The following is a 20,969-nucleotide window of genomic DNA, read 5'->3' on the forward strand; positions in this document are numbered from 1 at the left end:
GCACCTGCACAAAATTCAAAGCTAGCTCAAGAGTAACATTAGTCTGTATCAGTGACAAAGTTGTGGTCGTTTTCTAGGACAACTATTACACATTAGACCATTCATTTCAATTATACATCATGTAACATTCACATGCAACCTAATGGCATTTTCTGCAAAAGTAATTTTAAAACAAAACTAAGGCAAATTTTATAGTATTTCTTACCTCACTGTCTAAGAAACCAGAAAGAAGTTGCAGGAGGCTCTGAACTGTAGCAGCCTTCTCCTCCTCCTCTGTTGTTTCACCTTCTCCCTCACAATTTTCAGTTCTAATGTTTGCATCTTCATTTTGAGAGTCATTGCCTCTTCTAGCTTTAAATGGCTCAATCCCAAACAGCATTAGTTGATCAAAGAGCACCTTTAAAGCACTGAGCTTTACCTTTATATTGTCTACTTGTAAAACCTAGGTTTAGTAAGGAAAATACATACATTATCTTACAGTAGACCACCAATGTTAACTTTTTTTTTACCTTAATAAGATTATTTACTTTGGGAAACTTTTTATAATACTTGGGACATATTTCAGGCTTTAGGAACATGTGATACAAATTTAAACCTGAATTTATAACACAACCTGGGAAATAAATTATCAAGTCACCTATGCAACTTCCATTACATAAAATCAATTTAATTTCATTCACTGAGTGAGCATGCATGTGTGAGATTTAATTTTACTGTTCAACTCTTAAAAAGGCACTGGACAAACAGACAGTCTATTTGCCTATAGTAGCTCCATAGTGTTAGGCTCTACAGAAAAAACAGCTTAATTAAAATAAACACTTATGTAAAAGGACAGCATGAAGCAAGATGGTAATAAAAGTCCAGGTACTATAGTTCAAATTAACATTCAGATAAAACCATGTATCATGGGTTAGCCTAGAGATCCTAGCTCTGTTTAGCCAAATACCCTGCTTTTGATGGCAGCCTACACAAAGAATATGGGCTTTAGTACCTACAGAAATTAATGATTTAGATCTAAAGTCTAAGTTGCTAAAACAACTAAATATCATTTTATTTGTTTAAGGAGGATTTAAATGAGACATACTCAGATTAAAAACAATAATATATGCTAACTTTTTAGGAACCCAAAGTTCTCCTACTATGGTGACAGAAGCTCTATCATCTTGTCTGAGCTGAGCATATCATCTCAACGCCTGCCTTAAGTGTGTACATGAACACACTCTTAATAAAGCGCTATGCCCACCTACACTTCTCAAAGCCAGGGTCTGAAAAGTTAACAGTAGTGTCACATGTTATATAAATTAGCTCAGCATCAGAACATTTACCACAAAAGGAAGGAGATTTGGGTATTACGGCATCCAACAAGTTTCATAACCATAGATGTTTCACCGTGCTATCACTTGTTGGTTTGATTATTGCTTTATCTTCTAACAACTCTTCCTTAATCCATATAAAATTAATAATTCAGAAATTATATCAGATATCCAAGGTCACAGGTAAGTATGTAACAGAAATGTAAAAACACACACAGTCACATTTTCAGTTTGGTTTCCCAAGGAAGGAAGGCTTGCAGAATCCTACGGCTTCTCTTTTCTATATTGTAATAACATAAGTACATGACAGAGTTCATCCAGATTCAGAAAATAAAGTGAGATCTTCTAGATGAAGAATCCCTACAAATTTCAAGACAACAGATGCCCTTACAAAGGAATGGCATGCTACTACCAAGATACAACATAAGCTTGAATATTACTAGATGTCAGAAAAATCTACATGAAACCATGCTCTCCAGTTCCAAATCTTCAGGAAATCAGGAATTCCTGGTTCTCAAGTAACGTAATTATGTAGAACAGCTTGTTATAGCTAGAATACTACATTTGTTTACTAAATCACATAGCCCATCATTCCATTTCCCACCATTTTACCTGTAACAGCAATGCAAGCTGTTGTTGGGCAAATTCTTTGTTCTGAAGGGTACAGCAACCCAAACACAGAACTGCCATATTTCTCACAGCTGGATGGACATTAGTTATGCCAGGAAGTATCTGGAAACAGTAACATTAGACTTTTCATTGAAATGCTTAAATTGAAGATAAAAAACCTGACTACTAAAACATGCTTACTATGAAACTAAAAATAATTCATCTGTATACCCTGTTTATCTAGGTATAAACAAACAGAAGCAGATCGAGTATGCTGTTTGAAATCAGCAATAAAATAATGGCAAAAATCACTTGGGTTTTGCTTTGTGTTTGTTTTTAGTAATATTTGTTCTCAAACAAAATTGACTTGACTACTCATTGTGAACAAAAACCAAAAAAACAAACCCACACACAACAACAAACCTACACCTTTCTTCATAAAAGACATGAGTATTCTTGCAGGGAAACAATATCTACTTCCAAGCTGCAAGACACAGATGCCACTTACACATACTTGCAATAGTTTAAAACTATAATGGTAAAAAAAACACACAAAAAACCCCCAGACTAGATACAGGGTGAACGCTACAATGGCATCATTTCACATTTTTGGATTTACTAAAAAGTTCAAGTTTAAACAACAACAACAAGATATCCCAAATCATGTAATATGTGAAAATCTAGCAGGAACAATACAAAAGCAGGATCTTGAAGAAAGAAAAGTGGAATACACAAATATGAAAATAAAAGAAAGACCTAATGAAAAATAAAAGGTTTCTGAGGGGCATATCAACACTAACTAGGATTTCTAAGAATACTTCTATACATTTGAAAGAAATCAGATGTGGTTCCACTCATTTAAGCTAATCTAAATTGTTTTTGCAATTGTCTTTGTAGTTTGAGTTCTAAGAATGCCCATACTGAGTCAGGTCATCTAGCCCATTGCCTCATTTTCAAAAAAGATGAAAAGCAAATTCCTATAAAGTATTACATGAACAGACTAAGTAGATACTTCCAAGAATTCTTGTCAAGGTCCCAACAATTTGCAGCAGAGAGACACCAGAGCTGGCTGGCTGCTCCTATCTACCTAATATTTTTCTTGAACTTGCTCAGTCTTCCTTGAAATTTATGCAAGTGTTCACCATGCATACATCCTGCAACAACGAATTCCACAGATTACATGTTACGTGAAGAATGAACTCATTGCATTTGTTTTGAGCTTGCTAGTTGCCAGCTTTATGGGGCGGTCAACCAACCCTTATTCACTTTCTCCACGACGTGTCTTACAACTCATGTCTTACGACTTCCACCCTCTCTCAGACTACTGCTAAATCCTCCCTTCCAAGTTTCAAAGAGGTAACTTATTTAGTCATTCTTCACACAGAAGCGACTCCATACTTTTCCTTGCCCTTCTCTTGACCACTTCCAATTCAAATATAAACCTTCTAGACAGATGGGCTAAGAGTTGCCCAGAGTATTCAGATGCGGGTGCACCACTCATACAATGACCTATTACTGGTTTTCCATTTTGTTTGCACACTCAGTAGCAGTTAAGTCTGTGATTCCTAGAAACGTTAATCTTAAAAACTATACTTTCACAAAGAAAACTAGAAAGTATATCTTGTAGACTATAAGAGGCCTGTAATGCCACTGCCTTATTTCTCAATACAGAAATATTTTGCTCTTCAAAAGGTACTAAGAAAACAGAGGGGGGTGAGCGGGGAAATTCCCCCCAAACATCTTTCCTTATACATGGAAGGAATGAAAGAAAGTTTTACACAAGTTTAAGTCTTTCCTGACTAGGGAACAAAACAAACCAACCAGCCTTAAAAGTTCTCTATTAGAGATCTCATAACTTTGGCTGATAGAAAATCCAAGTAATTAAAGTACCAGCAAGGGTAGTAAACAGATGCTTAAGTACCACACTTGGCACAGTATAACTCAGCACTGTCTAACACTGTTATGTTACTCAAATATTTAGCGTATTCCTGTTTTATTTTAGTATGACTCTGCCACAACAAGTCCTGGCAGAGGAGCTCAGAACAGTGTTATCTGGACTGCACCTCCAAGACACTAGGTTCTGGGAAAGCTCAGAAGCACCACACACAGCATGACAGATACAGCAAAGTGATTGTGAAATAATCACAAACCATCCTGCCAGCATGTAAAGGCCAGCTATGATGCATCCATTTTTATTATAACGTAAACAGTATTTAATCCTACATACCAGAGATTCAATGATTTCATTAATGGTTGGATCAATTCCTTTAGAAAGGGACATGATCTTCAGAAGCTCATAACACATCATCAGACACTTCAACAGTGTTTCAGGATCATTCTTCAATTGGATCAGGGAAAAGAAAAAAACATTAATACAAATGATGGCTGTGACAAGGAGTATGGGGACATTAAACAATTTTTCCCTACCCAAATAAGTATTTCCTGTCCACGTTTGTTGTGCAAGAATATTAACCAAAATCTGTCTATAAATGATAAGAGATTCAGGTTCATGTTTTCAGTAAGTTAAGAGTAAAAGCAATGAAAACTAGACCTTTTTCAGAATTCTTTAATTAGTCAAGGATAAAAGAGCAGTTTAACTGCACTTCTTTGTTTGCTAGAGCATATCATCAGCTTCTACACATGCAGGAGAATACTAATACCCTAAGTGTACCTTTCCAATTTAAAAAATTTACATGATACAAGGCCAAACTACACTTTCTTTTAAAGCTATGTATAAACATCAAAACATAAACAGCACTTGGGAATATGGGAAAGGAAGAGACCTTCTTCACATGCATTTCTTTAATTTCAGGTTGATCTGCTTCTTTTATCAGATCATTTTTAATGTGTTCCAACTCAGTTATTTTCTCTTTTAATACTGATGCTCTATTAAAATCTTGCAGACTAATGCATTCTTCCAAAGCTGCTTTTGCTTCAAAAAGTTTCACTTTTACTTCAGCCAACTGAAATACAAAATAAAAAGAAAATTAATGTAATACTATCACCTTTGTGGTATTAGCCAACAATACACTACTGACATGAGCCAATAACACACTACTATATAAAACTCTTAATAGATAACAAGAAAAATATTTCAAGCTCATTTAACTACAGTCTTGCTTACCTTAAGCTCCCGCTTTCTTATTTCAGCAGCATCAACAGGCTGGCTGACTGTAATAATTGGTTCATGAACTTCTGATACTATTTCTGCGATCTATTGTTACAAACAGTACATTAATGCCATTAATTTTAGCTCAAATGTCAGACACTAAGCATATAACTTTTCCAAATTTAAAATAGCCATCCTTCTGAAAAAGTATTGAACAGCTGCGTAGTTCCCCTTAACAGCGAATTCACTGCAAATAAATCCTCATTTTGACAACAGTCTAAGCATGAAAGTCTACTGTTTCCTACCATTTACCTAGGCAAGCAAGAAAGCAGAAGACTGTATATGCATGAATAAGTTAAGCAGTTTCTATGCCAACAGTTAACAGGCACCATCTCCTCCACATCTGAACACATGCTTTAAAAAGAATTAGTGGTAACGAGAGTAAGGTTTTTCATCTGTTACTACTTCAAGCAAAATACAACTAAGAACACTCATTTAAAGATCTATAAACCACCATATGTAGTATAAGAAGCCACGTAAGCAATTTAATTTCAAGCCAAATACATCCATAGAACTAGAAGCAGAACTAGGCTGAGTTTTTCAGTTCGTTAGGCATTTCCTTTAAAGTCAGACCTATTATCTTAAAAACTGAAATGAAGCATGAGGAAAAACTTAAGACTGAATGAGATGGGACAGTCTTAATTTGATTTATCTTGTATCAGATGACCTCAGTTTAACTTCCTCTCAAGCTGTACCAAAATCAACAGGATGTACTGAATCAGTGTATTTCACTAAAATAACAGAAATGCACCCACTTACTATTACTGCTGCACTACAGTGTTACGATTACCATAGTTCTTCCATTGCAATTGTGTAACAAACCATATCCTAGCTTTACCCAGTGGATTGAGGTAAATCCAGGGTTCATTTGAAATATTTGAGCAAAACCAAGAATCTATTTTTTAGGAGTCAATTTAAAATAATTATGCTATATATAAAGACTTTGGCATATAAAATACAACTTTTTTTAGTACTCATCCCAGCTAGAAGGAGGGAAGAGAAGTTTGAATCCTCACTTTGAATGTTTTACTTAAAACTGTTTGGATCTAATATGATAAAGGATTCTGAAACAGGCTGTCAAATCCTAATTTAAGGATTACATTTACAACACCAGTCAAATCTTTTAAAGATAAAGATCTTTGGACAACCACTAAACACAACCACGCAAAGAAAAAAGTGGGGGGAGAACATACGTGTTTTCCCAAATTAAAAATATTTTAACTCCTGATATTTCTGTAACAATGCTTCATAAAGGCCATTTTATATACAGGAAAGTTAGAGCCTAGAAAACAGTGAGCCTTTAGAATTACTTACAACTTGAATCCTTCTGTCATCATCCTCAACAATAATGAGTAACCTTTCCACAAGCAGGGATATAAGAGCTGTTGAAGTTGCAGGTAGAATGAGAATTTTTTGTAAAGTTGCCAACAGATGATTTCTGCATCAAGGAGAAAAAAAACCAAAACCAATCTGTTTGCTTATTCAAGAAAATGGACGACATAAGAGTTAATATTCTACTCTGAGTTAGTGTGTTGAAGACTTCGTAATAGAAATTTCTCTATAGCTATATTAACTGCTGAACATATTTTCTCACTTAGCAATGTTTGTCTTTTCCTGATTTTGCCTAATTTCTCTCCATTAGAAAACGCTAAATTTTTTAATCAGGTATCACTACTGTCCAATGAAAGGTCATACCAGCAGAAAATAGTCAGAGTATCAATACTGCAGAATGTTTTCATAGAAATTACCTGGCTGGAAACTAGGGGGAAAAAAAATAATAAATTACAAGTTATACTATTTTGCCAGTCTGGCATACGTATAATAGATTACACAGAGAGTTTGGAATTATTGCTGTTTGTACTATCATAACTGCAATTTTTCATAAAATGCCTGTGATGGCATGAACTTCCAAATTTATTCACTTATTACTTCACATCAAAAGGCTGTTCAAATTATAGGAATGACTCAGTTAACACACTCCAATTCAGCTTGGCATTGAGAACATCTGTAACCTTTTAGGCATTAGTAGATTGGGCTTAAAAACATAAGAAACACATAGGCTACTTACTGTCATCTGCTGAGAAGCAATGCATTTGTCTCCTTTAATTTTTTATACTATGTTCCAAATGAACATTCTTGTAACTTCAGAATCTCAAGAATATGTTATGAAAACAACTGAATTTCTCTCCCCAAACAATGCTATATCTGTATTAAAACTCATTTTTACAGAAGAGTAACCAGACTGCATTTGGCACACTTTTGGAAACAATTCCATTAGAGCCCGGGCCTTTTTTCCAGCTAGCATTACAGCAGACTCTATGCCTGTCTACAGGCGTAAGTACCATAAGCTTAATAAGACAGATTTTATATTTAAGCTTACCTTCCTCCCTCCTCCATGATATCCATGCAGCCTATGATAAGAATCAGTTGCTGGCCTATAAATTCTTTTGTCATCAGGTTTTCAAAAGAAGTAAAGTCTTCTCTTTGTTCTTCACTAAGAACTGGCATATTTTGAAGGTAACTGAATCCAAATAGAAACAGACATAATTACATTCAGAATCACTGTTGGAAAGTTAAGAAAAAACCCAACAAAAACCAAACCCAAAAACCCAAACACAAACCACCTCCCCTCCAGAAAAAACAAAACCCCACCACTTTCCTGTCCTGTATAAACAAACAGCTACCTTAGTTACAAACCTTAAAAATTCATATTTGTGTTCTCCTTTTCACAGATTAATTTTAAAATACATTATATGGTATAAACTTTCTGAAACTATTAATGCACTTCATTAAGAAAATCCCTCAGTTGAGAATGAAAAATAGTGAGAAACAGAAAATGACAAGTTATATTTGTACATGTGATTTCAGTTCTGTACCCCTGCATAAAGACAACATCTTAGGAATAAATGTGTGTACCATTTTTCATGTATACAGCTATTACTTTTCTGCATATTTAGGTAGTCTGTATTCTCCTACATGTTCAGAAATATTTATGTTGCCTACAAGACAAAATACAAGAAAAAAAAATCACTAAAGTGTGGAGTGAATTTTAAGTTCTTTATCTGATCAAATATGCCATCATGGAAGAACAACAATGTTGTCAGATACACTCAGCCACATAGCATGGAAAGTGTAATCAGTTTGTTCTGTTTCTTTATTTTTCTAGAGTCATTGTCCTTTTATCAAAGTTTTTTCCATCAATTAGAGCATGCATGTTCAGAAAATCTGGAGTGAAACATATAATGTACAAAATTCAATACTGAGTATAATGTAATACATAAAATTCAAATACTGGTAAGAGCTGTGAAAAAGCTTACTTTTACTACAGCTTTGCAGATACTTTTCAGCAACAGCTCATTAAATTTAGCAAATTTAAAAAATGTCTTCAAAGTTAGGACAGAAACTTTGCATGTAGCCACTACTTAAGGACATCTGAAATTACAACAATGTAGGCAGCTTTCTGATCATGTTACAATAATATTACCTGCACCACATAATAGTGAAGTATCTAAACAAAGCATAGAAACCTTCATCTTTTTCTTAAGTACTAATGACTTGCAGTTCCTTGCTCCTAACTAATACTTTCACAGTGCAAATAAAGACTTGGATTGTACAATTGCAAATCTACATGAAACAACTGGTGACACAGCTCACCAATGAACAGTTTAACAGTTGATACTACAGACAAATACTAGTCTAGTTAATCTTACTCAGCCTCTTCCTGGACGGGAAGATAACTGAAGGCATTTTGAGTAAAATTAGATGGAAAAAAGGGAAAACCTTTTTCTGGAGAATAAATTATTTATGGGCTGTTAAATTAATTATGAATAAAAAAAAATTTACATTCACCAAACAATCCACATTTCAAAATCAAGGAAGCACAGACACTTCATTTATTAAATGTTTATGAAATATGTTAGCACATTCCACATTGAAAAGTAGCAACAACTTCTGTAAGTACTACTAGTATACTACACCCACTGATGTGAGAAAAGAATATGCATATTTTTAATTGGAAACATCTATCAAAACAATGCATTTTTCAGCAGATCCAACTTATAAGCATTCCAGGAAGCTTCACTCTACATTTTGCAAGTACAATACCTCAGTTAAGATTTCTCAGCATTCTCCATGCCTACAAACAAATTCTATTCGAATTTTATGTTAAGACTAGAGTAGAGATGCTAAGACAAAAAAATAATTTACCTTTCTTCACTTTGGTAAAAAGATGGCCCTAAAACATTCATTTTTCCCCTCCTAACTAAATATTCTGTAATTGGCTCACTTAGAAGCATTGTCCCTGCCTTCAAACATAAGTTTGAGTAGGGGAAGAAAAAAGGGAATGAACGCTCAGCTTCAAAAACCCTTCCCTTGAGTACAGCAGCCAAACTGTATTTTATTTTCACAAGTATTGGTTTCTGCAAGCTCTAAAAACCTCCTTCCACAAGCTTTTTGCAAACACAGCCACCTACATAACAGATGAACAAAGGATAGCTACGTATTACCGAACAATTATTCTATTATTTAAATGCTATTATTATTTAAATTATGCTATTGATCTAGCAGTCCATCTTGCCAATAATTCATAAGAAAGGACATTCCAAAAATTGTTTTCAAGTTATAAATCTGCTTTTCACAGTTTGTTTTGTAAAAAAAGTAAATCCTCTCCAAAGTCTTCTAAAAAAAAAAAAAAACAAAACTTTTAAAAATCACTGTTCAAGCACAACTTTGGCTTTAAGGGAAACCTGAATAGCTGAATAAAAGAAATATTCTCCACTTTAAAAAATATATACATATATTTTAGTGGTAAGAGATTAATTTTTAAATGCAATGTACCTTAATAAATAATCTGCATATACAGCTGTTTCTGGCAACATCTGTTCTAGTAAATCTTCACATTCTTCACCTTTTGATTTTAGATATTCACAAAGACATCTCCAATATAACACATTCTCAGGTGTTAAGTCTTCCAGTGGAATCAGTTTTCTAAACAAAAATAAATACACAGGGATAAATAAAATAGGGTCAAAGACAACAAATGAACAGAAAAAAATTACTTCCTAAAATGAAAATAAAATCCTGTCAAAGGTATTTGCCACAGAAATACTTTAAGACTGACAAAAATAACTTCTTAGGTGAGGACACAGAGCTCCATCTCCACGAGCCTCTCGCTACACTGCCCTTCTCAGTATTTTAAATCAAGGCTGTTCATATCAGTTTGCAGGAATATTCTGCTCAGTCCTTCTGTCCTACTAGAGCAACCACCCAAGTACTATGAAACGTTGTTATCACTGTACAAGTCTGCAAAACTAAACTATTAATTATATTATTTTTTCAGCTTCTGTTCATGAAGACCTTCACAGTATTTGAGTAGCAATCATAGTATGTCAAATTCAAAAAGTAATAGAATTGCCTCTCAGCATCTCTGAAAGCTCATCCTGTTTACTAGCCATAGGACCCCCACTCCTTTTTATAAGCATAGTGTTTTCTATACTAAGCATGGCATATAATCTTTGTTTTCAGAAGCAGTACATTAAGTTGTGCATCAATTCTACCTCAAAACAGAAAAGACAGTGTCACTGTCAGTGGTATTTTTCACTCCCTTGAATCTCATTTTGCCTGCAAACTATGGATAACAACTTTGTTGTTCTTTTAGGCCACACATACAAATAAAAAAATCCACCAAAAAAACCCAACAACATGTTGATGAAAACTGACCATTTGATGGCTTCCCTTTAATCTGATAAGTGTCTTTATTTAAAAGTAAATTCAACAAAAAGTCAGACTTCAAAAATCTAAGCCTTTATCATATTGATACTGCATCAATCAAGCGGTACTCAGAAACATCATACAAGAAAAAGCCTAATATTTTCCATAAGTCAAATAATCTCATTACAAGCTGAATAATTTCACTCTCTTTCCAAAATGTCATTAGTCTACCTGATCTACTTAAAAAAATTCTCAGTTAGCCCAGTTTTTTAGAATGGAAGCCTTGTTTTGTACAGGATCAAAGTCAGACTGACAAGTCCATAACTACATAATTTTTTCCTTTAACCTCTTAAGACATTGGCACGTTTCCAGAGGCTGTAAGAAAGTTATCTCATCATTATTGATGCTTTTTAAAGCTAGATAGGCCCACTTCTGTTGCTTTGGAGTGCAATGCATGTAGCTTCAGCTGATTTCAAAGCATCCGTCATAAGCTACTACTATAACGCAAGACACTTCATATGATGACATTACACATTTTCCCCCGAAAAGATGGAGTACAATTTTTGTTACCACTTTTTAATCAGTGACAATTTGCCATTTGATCATACGAGATTAGATTCCTATCACTGTTAATAATCATTCCACTCTGGTTGCCTCAACTCAAGCCTTTCTTACCGCTTTTTGCCTCCCTTAGAAATTTCTTACAACTTCTTATTTCTTGTTTTCTTCACACATTAATTTTTGCTTTATGGATCTTAACATTCATAATGCCACCCTCTTCATAGCTTAGGAACTCGCTTAGTCAAATGCTACCAAACTTTAACACAGGAAAACAAGCCTCTAAGATACCAACTTCTGTCAAGCTCTGCTAATACAAATCAATACCTCCAAAAGAACACTGAAATACAAGCCAAATAATTCCATTCTGATTGATCCTCCAAACAGTTCATGGATAACTGAACCAGCCCCAAATTGTGCTGCCTCTAGCTCAGCAGAAAGGATGAAGGGAAACCAAAGAGGACAAGAAAAATCTGTGAGAAAGACCAGGAGAAAGACAGAGAGCGTAGGAACAGAAAAAGAGCTTTTAAGTACCACAGGTTAAAAGACGAGAGGAAATTACAGTTGTGGAGGTAAATTGGAGCATCGCCTTTGTTTTATTTCCTGTACTGTTTGTACAGCTTACCATAAATTAGACTAAGAAATACGAATACATAGAAAAACATGTTTAGTTGATTAATTTGCTGCCTCCTCTTAAATTCTAAGAGTGTGATTTTTGGGGTGTTCAGAAAACAAGTAGTAAAAGACATTTTTCATCTTTTCCTCTGGCTTATCTGGCATAATCATTTTCAGCTGATGAACAGGGATATTTTAAAAAAGAAAAAAGCATACGTACCCAAAAGACTTCAGTACACAAACACTGGAGAGACATCATGGCTTACAACCAGAATATCAGTCTTTTATCACAGGTAATAGTCTGCTCCTCATTTAGTTAACACCTGTAATTTGATATTCTTATACAAAATAGTCAACTTTTGGGAATGAAAATTGCATACCTGCTGTCAAGGTTTTTAAAGTTCTGAACAAAGTCATGAAGTGGAGATAATGAAAAAATAGCCTTTAGTGCTGAGATGGCCACTTCTGCGCAGTTTTCCACATCCAGTCGATGAAGCAATTCTAAAACATCCCCATCAGTAAATCGTAACCAGGCTTGAAGCAGCTTCTTCTTCATTACCTCCTTAACAGCATCTAATAATACAGGAATTTTAATGTTTTAAACCATTTAAGGTCAAACAATATCAAGTTTTCCATATATTTTCACAAAACTTTTTTCTATAGAAGGCTTTCTGGAAAAAAGTTGTTACACAGTTGAACTTAGTGTTACCTCAAAAAAAAGAAAAAAGCCTAACAGTTAAGCAAGAACTACTTATGAAGCACTACTACACCTTTGACGCAACACATTTTCTCCCCCCACAGGGAATAAAAAAACCCACCTCTATCCAAAAACTGTTACATCTAAAGACAGCACCTCAACCCAGAAAATCTACAAACCCCAAACTCCTGTAGAGCAAGGAAATATTCTGGTGAACCAATGTTATACACTTGCCCTGTTTCATGCATTTCAGAATGGGCCACTTTTGGAAGCAGGATACTACTGTACAGACATTTAGGTCTGAGCTGCCACACAGAATTCTTGTGTTGAATAATTGAATGAATTGGATTATGACATTTACATAAAGATACTTTAAGTCCCTCCTTCCCATTGCCACAGTGAACAGAGTTTCTGGATCAGCAGAGTCCTATTTAATCAAGGAAAAAAGTATTTATGGGAACATCTAGAATGCATAAATCATTAATATGTACACACAGATTTAAGCAGGGAAGTAGAAAGGCTAATAGTCTGATGGAAGTAAAAACATAATAACTAGGGATCAATACAAGTATGCTCTTAGGACCTTTTAGAAAACAGTATCTAATGTAAGGGAAATTAAGTCCACACACACTGACAATACTCATTTTTCCTCTTAAACGTACCTTTACGATAACAGAAGACAGCACTTAAATATAGTTAAGATTTCAAAAAGAGCTGTAAAAAGGCCTTGAAAGAGCTAAATTAATGTTCTAAGAAAGAGAAATCTCTCCAAGAAGGTGAAAAGCATAAACTAGTAGAACGTGGCAGAATGAAAGAAAATGAGAGTGGAGAATTGACAGCTGAATGCACCCTGAAAAACAGAACAAAGCAGAATCTAGATTGTTTTCTAGGTCTTGTTTAATTATAAACCCTTGCTCTGAAGCAAATACAGGAAAACATCCAAAATTTCAACCCAGCAATCTTGAGCAAGCAAGTTCCTCTCCTGTTAGCTTAGAAGTTACTCAAATAAGCAAATTTGATAAAGCTATATATATTTGAGATAATAGAATTTACAAAACAGATCAAAATGAGGGAATACTAGTGGACGTATATACAAATGCAGCCAGTTTGGAACATAAACTTCTTCTGCCCAGCAAAAAGCATTTGACGGTAATGGTATCAGTCACACTACATAGCCTAGCAGATACTTTCCCTTGCGATTCTAGATATCAAGAAAAAGAGCAAGTCCTCAATAGCTGGGATGAAGAATCATCCTAAGGAAGATACAGACACCAACAGAGAAAGTATCTGCTCTAGATCATAAAAGATAGCAGTTCTTTATGTTGAACATCTCAATGTCACTGAAATATAGGCTGTGTAGAAACACTGTACCTTCCCAGTGAGGGAATGTAACAAATCCTTGTTCCTGACAAATGAAGGATCACAGGAAAAAATAGCGAAGGTAGTTTCCCTCCCAGTTTTGAGAAATTACTACATCAAAAACTCATTTACCCTGAGTCAAAAGAAAGCATTACTGGGAGGGAAGGGGGAGGACAGCCAGCAGACAAGAAGCAGCTAGTTAGGTCAAACATCAAACTAGTATCCTGATAAGCAGTAATTCACAACATGGATTTTTCAGTGCTGGACTTCAAAACCAAAACCTGACAAACTTCATTATGCTACTATAGAACAATTCAGGGTAGGTGGGGAAAAAATGCTTATTAAAGCTTATTATACAGGAGGAGGACTTCTTTTTAAGTGTAGTTCTATACAGCATAACAAAGCAGTCAGCTGATCCTCTCTTCCTTTGCTGTCAAGAACATAATAACATGGTCCCCAACTAGCCAAGGAAAAAGGTAAACCAATAAAAACATGCATTCATAACACACCTTTAAGAGCTCCAGTTACCAAGGGACACAGTACTTTTGTTCTTTAAGTTAATATCTATATAGGTCATTTCTCACCATTCACAAGCAACACTAATAAAGGAAATTTCTCAGAGTAAAATTCAACAGGGTTTAGTACAGACTTTCCAAACAAAGTACACTGATAACACAGTAGCACTTACTAAAACTAGCAGCTTTTATCCTCAAAGTCATGTATGTAATTGCCATTGTTGCAAAGAAAAAAAAAAAAAAAGAAAAAAGGCAAAAACCCCTGTGTTCTACATAGGCTGGCCAAAATTGTCACGCTCTGATGCATGTTACCTTTTGATCTTTTGCAACACCACCACACACAATTATAGGTACGTTCTGAATGGCTCTTTATATAAAAATAATACAATACAGAAGACATCAAAAAGAATAAAGCTGCTTCATGATGAAATGAATGAGGGTCAATCAAAAGTTCATTAAAAAATATTAAAGCTAGTTAAATAGAAAATAACCAGTTGAGAAGATTTCTCTCCAAAAGCACATAGGAAATATTTCCAACAATTATCAATCTGATATTAATGTTTACATTTCAATTCTTTAATGTATTTGTTACAAAAATATCTGTAACGAAACATATTTCAAAATACACTGAATTAAATAATTACATTTTTCTACTTCTGTGCTTAATCACACTTGTTTTTTCATTTTAATAGCATTTGGTCCTATTTTAGAGCCCAGTGGCTTTCAAGTTCTTTTGAAAGTACAGTCCTTTTCTGCTTTGTCCACTATAAAGGGACTGGAAAACCAAAGCAGCAAGCAGAATTTATTGTGCTTAAACATTTCCTGGTACCTCATGACTCCCTTTGCACTCATTATTATTGATATCACAGCTTCCACATGAATCATTCATAAAAGATTAGAAAGTATTCTTTCTTAAACATGTATTAAGATGTTGAAAAAGATAATCTCTTACCAGATCTGTCATTAAGTCCTTGTTGCAACAATTTTACTCTCTGTGCTATTGACAGAGCTCTCATGTGAACTTTTTCTGCCAAAACCTTAAAAAAATTAAGACATTAAAATGTATTTCTACAAATAAAAACTGAATTCATTAACTACCTGTGGGTTTCAACTCTGTCTTATCCATTCACAGAAATCATAAGTCAATAAAAGCCTGTAATACCTATGCCATCAGCATCGTACCAGTGCATTAACAAGCAGATTCTTGTGCATGGAAGAAAATGTAAAATAAAATAAGTTAAGAAATAGGTTAACAAATGGCTTTGAAGCTTGGCAGCTCCACTTAAATACAACACCAGGACACAAAAACTACTCTCTCTCCTTAAAGCTCTAAGAGCAATGAATATCTGCAATGGAATAACTGAAGCATGTACTTTTCTGAAGGCCTACTAACATAGGGATTCAGCTAAAAAACAGAATTTAATCCGATTGAGAAAGAGCAGAAAATGGTTCTGTATGAAAAAATTGAACATTTTACTTGAAGCTCTTGCATAAGGTGCCTACATAAGAAACACACATGGTAGCATACCTTCCCGCCCTTACCTCCACATGTAAACCTAAATAATGGTTGATAGTTCTCAAGTGTAATATCAAAATATGTAATTTTTTTACACTAGTATTGCTGTGAACCCAACTTTAATTAATTATTATGTAATAACAGAAAAGAAAAATTGCTTCACAAACATCACAAAATGCATACATACAAAGTAAGAATACAATCTGTTGTTTTCTACTTTTACTGTCTGATCCTCAAAAGCCGAGTTCTATCAAGCAAGTTCTGCAATCAAGTTCAAGGGTTTTATGGGTTTTAACTTGAAAACTCACATTAAATCACTCCTCCTCATAATCTGGGTAAAGGAAAATAAATTATTTAACTGTTCTGAGTGTTTAACCAGTCAAATATAATAAACAATTTAAAGCTTTTCTCTGAAGTCAGTCTTTGAAATTAAAGCGATCTAATTCACCTCGTATGCCAGCTTCCTGACAGATTCCTTTACATCCATAGTGCGGCCTACAATTTTTGGCAAAGTCCTTGCTGATGGAGCAATACATGACAGCACTGCACGCCTCACTTCTGAATTTGAATCATTTTCAAGCAATGTGTTGTAGACTGGAAGTGAAACAGTCATAATAAGCTTTTCAGAAGAATTTGAAACGTCACAGGAAAACAGAGAATACCAAAAATAAATTTAAAAAAATCAGCAGCTGTTATTAAAACACCTCCATCACCCCTGCCCAGCTCACACAAATTTAGGGAATAGTTTACAGTCCCAGCCCTAAGATTTTATGCATTCACATGCTGAACTATGACCTCAAAAGGAATTAATCTATGAAAATAATATTTGCAGTCATAAGTAGGATCTCCAGTTACTAACTCTGAAAATTGCTATTCTAGATCCCACCTACAAAAAAACCCCACTTTTTAATTTACGGGACAACAAAAAAAAAAATCCCACCATGCTTCCAAATGTTGGCTACTTATGACCTCTAATCACTAGCTATACATCCTCATTTACCTTTGAGGTGGATCCTCAAATTTTCCTGTGAGTGGAAAACTTCAATATCCATTAAGTCTAATAAACTCTAACAGTATAACTCTCACATAATGCTTTTTGTTATATTCTTGACCATTCTTTAACATTGAAAGCAATGACAAAAGTAATTTACTCAGAGAACACTGAAATTAATCTTGCTCTGTGAGATGATTGACTATGAAATTTGTGAGCTCCTAAATAAGCAACTTGTAAACAAACACTTAGAAAATACCACTTCAGAAAAGATACCTTAATAACAAACAAACCCCAACTAACAAACTTACTCTTCACAAAAAACAATAGCCAAGTTTAATCAGGGCACAATTTACATAACAACTGTGCTGGTACAAACCTACAGTCCCTCTACCTTAAGGCAATGGAAGCAGAGGCTTAAGTGAAGAAAAAGAAACACACAGACACACAAAAACAGCATTAAGAAACCTGGGTTCCAGGGGTGGTGATCTCTTAAAGGAAGCGATCCATACATGAGACCAGATTCACACACACACAGAGACAAAAAAAAAGCAACTAAAAAAGCATAGGTAAGCAATGTCAGTTACCAGTTAGCCTCTCATGGGGCAAACAGCCACAACTTCAGACAAAATTAAGTTTTTCAATTATCTCTACAGCTACATTCAGTTCACAGAAGACCCTGAGCCCAATATGGTTTGTCTGTCATCTAATCCACAGTGGATCTCTCCTTCAAGCTGCTCTGTCTTTTCCCCTCGAACACACACAACTCTCCCGTCTACAACCTCCTCCAGCAAAGAGCTGCGCATTTTACAAATTATTACAAGAATACCCTCTAAGATTTGTTTACTTAAAAAAATGCTTTAAAATGTTTCAAAGTAATGTCAATCAACAAGTGTTCTTAAACAAAGGAAAAATCCCAGTAGTACTTACTATTAACAACAGGGCAGTTTTCATCCTTAGGATCTTGAAGTCTCGACAGGGCCAAGGCAGCTTGAATTCTAACACTTGAAAATTTATCTTTAAGTCTAATCAGCATAGCTTTGTTAATTTTATCAAATAAGTCATCATCAATCTGGGCATTTTCTGGCATAGTGCCCAAAATCTTATTAACAAGTTGACACGTTCGAAACCTAACCGCATGGCTGTTTGCACTGTGAGACTTAGGGAAGAAAAAAAAAAAAAAAAAAGTAGTACTCATAATCACACATTTCTTATTTCCAACAATATGCACATGCAAGTAGTTAATATTCTATACAGCACATGAAAGATGCACTTCTGTATTCCAAAAGCTTTTCCTATTTATTTTTAATAAGATTAAAAAGTCACAGAACTAGAAAACAATTATGGTCCATCACCTGTATCAGTGGCACTTCACATAATTAGCAATTCACAAAGGAAGAAACATGCATACCACTCAATACAGACTACAGTACATGAGCTAATATACTGCTCTGTCTCCATAAAACATTATTAGGAAAAAAAATATTAGCAATGATGACTAGCGATCTTGGTCTGATCAATAGTTTTTCCATGTCAAAACACTAGTTTAAGAAAATATGACAGTATTTGTGTTTGCATGCAGTTGGAACTGTTGATCTCTCTACATAAAAACTTGCAATAAGCAGAAAGGAACAATACGTATTCCAACCATACTTGTATGAAAGATATTTCAATATTTTTACTTATACTAACCAAAGCAACAGTATAATTTCGTTTCCATAACACATACACAATTTCACACTTAATGATGCACCTATAATAAGGCCTATCATGACACATCTAACAACAAATTAAGAAAACAGTTCTTATTTTCTCATGGCCCTAACGTTTGAAATCCAGTTTTTGGGTTATCCAGGGAGGAGAGGTTACTCAAAAGCACTAGCTTTGCCTTGCTTTCAGTTTTTTAGTTCTAGTTTGTAGGTGACATCTCAAGTGCCAGCAAGTTTTTTTCCCCCACTGCATTAAGTTTCCATTTGTTATGTTAAAGATTTAATAATAAGCGTTACTATACCTCAAGCAGAAAGTCAAACACATAATTCATAAGTAAATTATCTTCTTCTGCCTCCTCACTACCATCCCCTTCCTCCATTTGATAAAATGAAGTAACAAATTTAGCCACAAAATCGATCACTTGTTCCACTGCTGGTTCCCGTCTGTAGATTATCATAGCATACTTAAGGAAATGAATGAATTTTTCATTAAAATCTTCCTTGTCTTTCGACTGAAAACAAACAAAAAAAAATATGAAACCACAACAGAAGGTAACTACCCAGTTCATCTTTCAAAAGCAGTATCAGAGAAAAATAAAATAAACGGGTTTATAATTGACAGCTTCCATTTAAATTTTTTAAGCGCCAAAGCCAGCAGTTGGGGCACACCCGCTTACGTGCCCTCTTGGCTATTTTGCTTTAACTCCACAGCAGGCATATGTCTGGACCCCGAGCTCCATTCTGGAGTTGAGGTTTACCTGCTAACAGGTTTCAGAACGGCAATACTCATTCAACGACACCCCAGTCCATTATTACACAGTCACACCTACTACTCGGGTATCCAAATACCTCTCAGCAACATCATTAATAAATAACAATACCTGCCGCGGGCGGCTCTCACAGCCATGTTCGCAGGAGACAACTGTGTACAACAGTTTAGTATGTGGCTTGTTTTGCGTTATTTGGGTTTTTTTTAATTCTTAGGGCTCTTCTTAGGCATACTGGCCGCAATGCTTGTTTTAGGGGAAAGGCGGCCGACAAGGGTCCCTGCCCCCTGACGGAGAAGCAAAGCAGCTTTTTCCTTCAGCCTAACAGGTCACCGCTCCGCCCAGCCGCCGGCACGCCCGAGGGCAGGCATACCTGATCGTAGGTGCTCTTCAATGCCACAACAAGTTTCTCACGGTTCTGATACGGCTTCTGGGCCAGCTGAAACGCTTCGTTGATTTGCAGAAGCTTCTTTTCCGCGCCCATGGCTGCAGAGAAAGGAGACGGTCACGGAGCGACTCCCTTGCCCCGGGCTCCCTTAGGGCAGCGCGGCTCCAGGAAGGCAGAGAGCTGGTCTACCCGCGCAGGCCCCGCAACGGCAAGGCCGCTCCTAACGGCGCAAGGAGCGCCCACCGCAAGCGGACCGAGGCTGCGGACCGAGGGTCCCGACCAACGGCCCGGCCCAGCCGCTAGGCCGCCACCGGAGACCGGCGCCGCGCGCGCACCAGCAACGGTAGCGGCGCCCGCGCCCCCAGCTTCAAACTCGGCGCGAGTACCGCTCCTAATCTCGCGAGAAGCTCAGTGGGCGGCCGGGGAGGCGCGTGCTCGTCTGCGCGCGCCGGAGGCAGGGCGGGGCCTGGCCGGGGCGGGGCTGTGCCGCGCAGCGCCGCGCCGTGTCGCCGAGGGGGCGGGCAACGGCGGGCGGCCTAGCGGAGCGGCCGGTAGTCGGGGAGCGCGCGCTCGCGCCGCCATCTTCTGGGGCGGGCTGGGAGGGAGAGGGGAGCGGCTGGGGCGGTGCGGCGCTGCGGCCGCCTTCGGCTGCGCCTTCTTGGCGGGCGCTGACGGTGGGAGCGGCTGTTTCAAAGCAGGCTGGGTAGCAGCTGTGCAGCGGCTGAGGAGAAGCGTCGGGTAAGAGGATTTCCAGAACGTATGTTGGTGCAGAATAGTTGAATAAACCTGACAAACTGGTGCAGCCCTCAGCCACTCTCCCAAAGGCCCCTCTGGACGTGATCATCTGGAAAAATGTGTATAGTTGTGTTTTGTAATGGGAGCCTTACACCGGAAGCACTTGGGGTACCAAATGAAGAAAGCTCGGCCTGCGTCGAAAAGTAATGAAAGCCCTTTAGCGAACGGCCATCCAATGAGACAAAAATTGCTCAGCTACTGTAGCTGAAGCAAGATATGTTTGCCTATTGTAACGATCGGTTTTGCCTATTATAAATAT

At 36.4% G+C, this 20,969-nt stretch overlaps 2 protein-coding genes across 3 annotated transcripts in view; one reads left to right on the plus strand and one right to left on the minus strand.

The window, feature by feature from the left end:
- The window catches only part of NCAPG (non-SMC condensin I complex subunit G), a 30,338-nt gene extending 10,029 nt beyond the window's left edge, over nucleotides 1–20,309 (minus strand). Inside the window, exons 1-15 of one of the 2 annotated variants that reach the window (XM_055797863.1) lie at nucleotides 20,200–20,309; nucleotides 19,901–20,013; nucleotides 19,063–19,272; nucleotides 17,982–18,210; nucleotides 16,509–16,654; nucleotides 15,497–15,581; nucleotides 12,354–12,546; nucleotides 9,928–10,077; nucleotides 7,472–7,612; nucleotides 6,406–6,529; nucleotides 5,047–5,136; nucleotides 4,706–4,885; nucleotides 4,150–4,260; nucleotides 1,926–2,045; nucleotides 206–442 (exon numbers count right to left, since the gene is read on the minus strand). In XM_055797863.1, coding sequence (XP_055653838.1) covers nucleotides 206–442; nucleotides 1,926–2,045; nucleotides 4,150–4,260; nucleotides 4,706–4,885; nucleotides 5,047–5,136; nucleotides 6,406–6,529; nucleotides 7,472–7,612; nucleotides 9,928–10,077; nucleotides 12,354–12,546; nucleotides 15,497–15,581; nucleotides 16,509–16,654; nucleotides 17,982–18,210; nucleotides 19,063–19,272; nucleotides 19,901–20,011 — 2,127 coding nt within the window. In that variant the 5' untranslated portion in view covers nucleotides 20,012–20,013; nucleotides 20,200–20,309. The other variant, XM_027789679.2, reaches the window with a different exon arrangement.
- A 169-nt stretch (nucleotides 20,310–20,478) lies between these two features.
- The window catches only part of FAM184B (family with sequence similarity 184 member B), a 51,988-nt gene continuing 51,497 nt past the window's right edge, over nucleotides 20,479–20,969 (plus strand). The window contains exon 1 of the mRNA XM_055795469.1: nucleotides 20,479–20,653. The gene's annotated coding sequence lies outside the window, so the exon portion shown is untranslated. The remainder of the gene's footprint in view (nucleotides 20,654–20,969) is intronic.

Source organism: Falco peregrinus, chromosome 2, assembly GCF_023634155.1.
Source record: "Falco peregrinus isolate bFalPer1 chromosome 2, bFalPer1.pri, whole genome shotgun sequence".
Lineage (NCBI taxonomy): Eukaryota > Metazoa > Chordata > Aves > Falconiformes > Falconidae > Falco > Falco peregrinus.